Source organism: Sinocyclocheilus anshuiensis, unplaced genomic scaffold, assembly GCF_001515605.1.
Source record: "Sinocyclocheilus anshuiensis isolate Anshui unplaced genomic scaffold, SAMN03320099.WGS_v1.1 scaffold2056, whole genome shotgun sequence".
Taxonomy (NCBI): domain Eukaryota; kingdom Metazoa; phylum Chordata; class Actinopteri; order Cypriniformes; family Cyprinidae; genus Sinocyclocheilus; species Sinocyclocheilus anshuiensis.
The window spans coordinates 372306-376779 of NW_015551026.1; the positions used below are offsets into that span (position 1 = coordinate 372306).

Here is a 4474-nt window from a genome sequence, read left to right on the forward strand (position 1 = left end):
GGGGGGGGTGGGGGTCACATCACAGTGGAGTCAGCTGTCTTAACCGTGGCTTGTGTACTGCACACATACCAGCTTCATCACTGTGTCTGTCACGCAACTCTGTTCCCCTTTCGGGTTCTGTCTTTACATTTATTTTGAAAGATGAAGCTCGCGATTATGGTAAGGGGCGTTACATTTCCGACGAGTGCTTGCGGTGTTCGGCCAATCACAATGCACTGGGTCAGCTGGCCAATCAGAGCAGACTGCGCTTGTCGGAAGGAGGGACTTTGTAGAAAACGAAGCGTTTGAGAGAGGCGGGGCAGAGAGGACCTACAATAATGTTCAGTATTTGAAAAATAATGTGTTTTTTGAACATTAAAGCATGTCAACATATTCTGTTACACCAAATACACAAAATAATGATCTTTAAAACAGCATCATATGACCCCTTTAAAGACATCTGTAAACAAAATTGTGTAGCAGTGTGTGTGCTTGTAATAACAGTTATAATCTAAAGTTATCTAAGGCAGCGTATGGACGCTTGGTTTGTATGCTAATGTGCAATTGATCCGTTTTAATAAAGAATTCATTTGAAATTGAGCACTTTGGTCCCAAATGTAGAAACTTACAAAGGATTGCTGATCACAATCAGTTGAGTGTTTGTGTCTGCGCCTCAATTAAAATTAGTCAAGAGTGTCATATTACAGCTTCATCTATCATAATCAATCATCTGACTGATAAGCTATGTAAGAAAGCAATTATTCTTAACATCAGAATCCTTTGAAGTTAGATGCATTTCATAATTTTCTCTGGTGATTGTTAATGGTCGAGCGGGGTGCAGTTTTATTAAAAAGAGTTTAGCTACTGAGTGAACACTTTGCTTATAACTATAAATGCAACTTAACACCATTTATTGAATCTAAACAAAAACAGTATATTTTTATATTACAAATATAATATAATATAGCCATGCCTTAACTGACTTCATATCATTCTTAATTTAAAATAAAGTGTTTAGAAATTATGATTTCCATTTATTACTTCCAATTCTTCCATTATCTCCATTTCAGATAATCCCCGGTCACACAGGTTTGTTTACGTATTAAACTCATGACCACAAAAAAAGAATGCCATTCTTTCAACATCTGAAAACGTGGTTACGAGAAAATGTCATTCCCTAAGCATATTCCCAAGAGAAAAATGTCGTGGCCTTAACATGCTATGACGTTCCCTTGCAATACACACGCTCACCATAATTATATGACCCCATTCATTTACATTGTTTTTTGATTCTCAGGGTACTTTTACACCAAAGCTTTTGGTTCAAGTTAGTTTTACAGCAGAGCTTGGGTTATTTGGTTGGTGTTAATGCTGTTTTCCAGCAGCTTCACATCAGGAGTCAACTTATGGTTCTTATGGACTCCAGTACAGCTCTACGCATAAATTGACTACTATAAAATGATACATTTCTTATGGCCTGTAAAACCAAAAGGACAAAACATGAATAAGGCATTCACATGGATGCATTTGTCTACTCCAATCGTAGGGAAACCTACTTGCCGCTGCGTGACAGGCTTCACTGGCACTAACTGTGAGAGGCGGGTCTGTGATAATCACTGTCTGAATGGAGGCACATGTGACGTAAGCCCTGGAAACCAGCCAGTGTGTCGCTGCTTGGCAGAGTACACTGGTGACCGCTGTCTTTATCGTAAGTATTGTAAGAGATTGCTTGTACCCAGCAGAAATGGTCAGCAACTGCATTTTAATTCGATAGGTCAGTGATTCTCATGGCAGGTAATTACATCCAAGGTAATTACTGTGCCCTTTTAATTCAGTATCATCATAATCCATATTGCTGGTTCAAATCATTCAAGTACCAAGTGGAACAGAAAGAAAGAAATGTGGAGAAAATGATACGATCTCCAGAGAAGGTTATTTTTGTGGCGGGGGTTTGTTGTATTTTTTACATAGAAGACCAGTCACTAAGTTGTGGCTAATGGGACAATTGTTGAGTTTTCTCTTCACAGCTGGTAGCAGCAACAAAAAAAGCTCAATGAAAGCAAATATTGTATTTGATTCGAAAGGGCATTTGCTAGTATTTGAACGATCTGTGCCCAAAGAGGTTTTCTAAATGCTGCTGTAACAACCTTGAGGTGTTTCTGTGCTTTGCTGATAAAAGATTTGCCGTTGTGAAGTCTTTGTTATTATAATTTGTTGCAAAACAATTTAATCTGTGCACCCGTAATGCATTTGCAGTGCTGTGCACCCAAGGGGTGACACATTTTCATCTTAGTACCAGTAGATATTTGATGCGGATAATTAAGTCTCATTAAAGCTTTGTAAAATTCTAATTAAACTTCAGCATAGTATGAAAGAAATGTGCCATCATATCTTAATTAGGGACATATCTTGTGTTTTTTTTTTTGTTTTTTTTTCCCTGACAGACTTCTGTCATCACCACTGCGTCCATTCCCAGGCCTGCACACTGTCCAGCTCAGGACACGTTGAATGCGTGTGCCCGCCTCGCTATGAAGGGGTCAAGTGTGATGTCGACAAGTGCCTGCGGTGCCACGGAGCACCATGTATCATCAATGGAGATACAGGAGATGTGGCTTGCAAGTTAGTTGTTGTTGTTTTTTAATATCTCTGAAAATGATGTGATGAATTTTAATATTGCAAACATGTTTAAATACAGTTATTATCTTTACAGTTCCGTTTGGTGATTGTATTGGCATACTGTAGGAATTACACGATTCGCCTTTAAAAATCATTCCTCATCTAAAGCAAATTAAGTACAGAATTGATGTTGTGCCATTATAATTCTATTCAGGGTAATAAAGTTCCAGCAACTGCAGTGACATTCAAGTAGCTCATAATGATACAAAGCCTAATTGATGTAATTTAAGACTCCTCGGTTTATGCAGCACACATTTTTAGCTCATCCAATTGTTGTCGTTCTGCCAGCTGTACCAGCGGTCGAATCGCCTCTAGCTGCCAGTTGTGTGATGGCTACTGCTATAACGGAGGCACCTGTCATCTGGACCCCGACACCAGCTTACCCTTCTGCCAGTAAGAATAACTAAGTGCCTCCTTTTGTCCACATTCCAATTCTCAGCTATTAGACGCACATGGCGCATAACCTTGGAAGCCTTACCATTCATTTAGAAAAGTTGTATAGATGTCAGAGACTCAGAAGTTTCCCATCAATGGGGCCCAGAATTACCTCAGTGGGGGGCTCTACACTGGCACTTAGTTTGACAGACTTAAAAAGCACTGAAGAATAATTAGGCCAAGCTCTTGTGTGCCTAAAAGCCTACATTTGGTTAAAAATCTAATTACATCAAGCCTCAAAGCTATTTCTTCATTATGCTTTATTTATTTATTTATTTATTTTTTATTATTAATATTGCTCGGTTCAGTGTATATGTATATAATTTGCGGATTTAATCATCAAACCGACTAAATACACTACTGTTTGAAAGTTTGGGGTCAGATTTTTTTATCTGAAAGATGTCTTATTTGCTCACCAAAACTGCATTTATTTAATCAGAAATACAATAAAACCGTAATATTGTGACATATTGCGTAAGGGATAATATACATCTAACGGTTGTTTTCACAGAATAACCCCCGACAGGGTGATCAAGACCCCGATGCGAATCTTTGATGATTAGAAAGTTGACTAGAACAGCATTTATTTGAAATAGTGAAGACATTCATAATGTTACATAAGATTATGTCACTTATGATCAATTTATTGTGTTCAAGCTGAATAAAAAAAATACTGACCTCAAAGTTATGAACAGTATTGTATAATTGTGTATAATTTTTTTCATTAATAATCAGAATTACTAAACATAGCTGAAATTGCTGAACGCATAAAGTCTGTTGATTTGTGTCTGAGCTTTAACTCATATCTCGAGTGTGAGGAAACATTTGCACAAATCACATAAAAGGTCCTCTTTGTGTCGGAAGTTAGATTAATACTGAAAAATCATGAATTGCTTTTGAGCTGTCATCACTGGACATGATGTTTTGTTGTCAGGTGCAGCAGGTTTTTGTTTTTTGGGGGGGGCTTTGCATTTATAAAGATGAGGTTAGGCTCACACAGTGCAGGACCTACTGATAGGATGTCCACCCTGTGGACTTGTGTATATTGGGGCACCATCCTAAGAACAGCTGGAGTCCTGCTTTGTTTGGTTTGGCAGGCAGGAATGGATACATTTAGAAACCCTGACAATTTGTTTTGTCAAGAATAAATTCGCTTTTCCATTGCAAGATCAGGAACAGGTGAAGGCAGGGGCCCTTGCACAGCACCATGTGTTTAGGAGGTTGATAATAGAGATAGTAAGGCCACAAAGCTGTCAGATATGACCAGTAGAAAACATTTTCATGTGTCCCTCACACTTTGATTTGAGAGATTTCTCTATTTGTTCTGGAAATAGTCAGGGAATAAAAAGTATTTCAACACCTTGTTTTCTCATGCAGTTATGCG

At 38.2% G+C, this 4474-nt stretch overlaps 1 protein-coding gene across 1 annotated transcript in view; it reads left to right on the plus strand.

Annotated features, from left to right (window-relative positions):
* Positions 1-4474, plus strand: part of LOC107661145 (low-density lipoprotein receptor-related protein 1B-like) — a 349019-nt gene that overhangs the window by 338146 nt on the left and 6399 nt on the right. The window contains exons 84-86 of the mRNA XM_016450614.1: positions 1526-1687; positions 2424-2598; positions 2944-3048. Coding sequence (XP_016306100.1) covers positions 1526-1687; positions 2424-2598; positions 2944-3048 — 442 coding nt within the window. The remainder of the gene's footprint in view (positions 1-1525; positions 1688-2423; positions 2599-2943; positions 3049-4474) is intronic.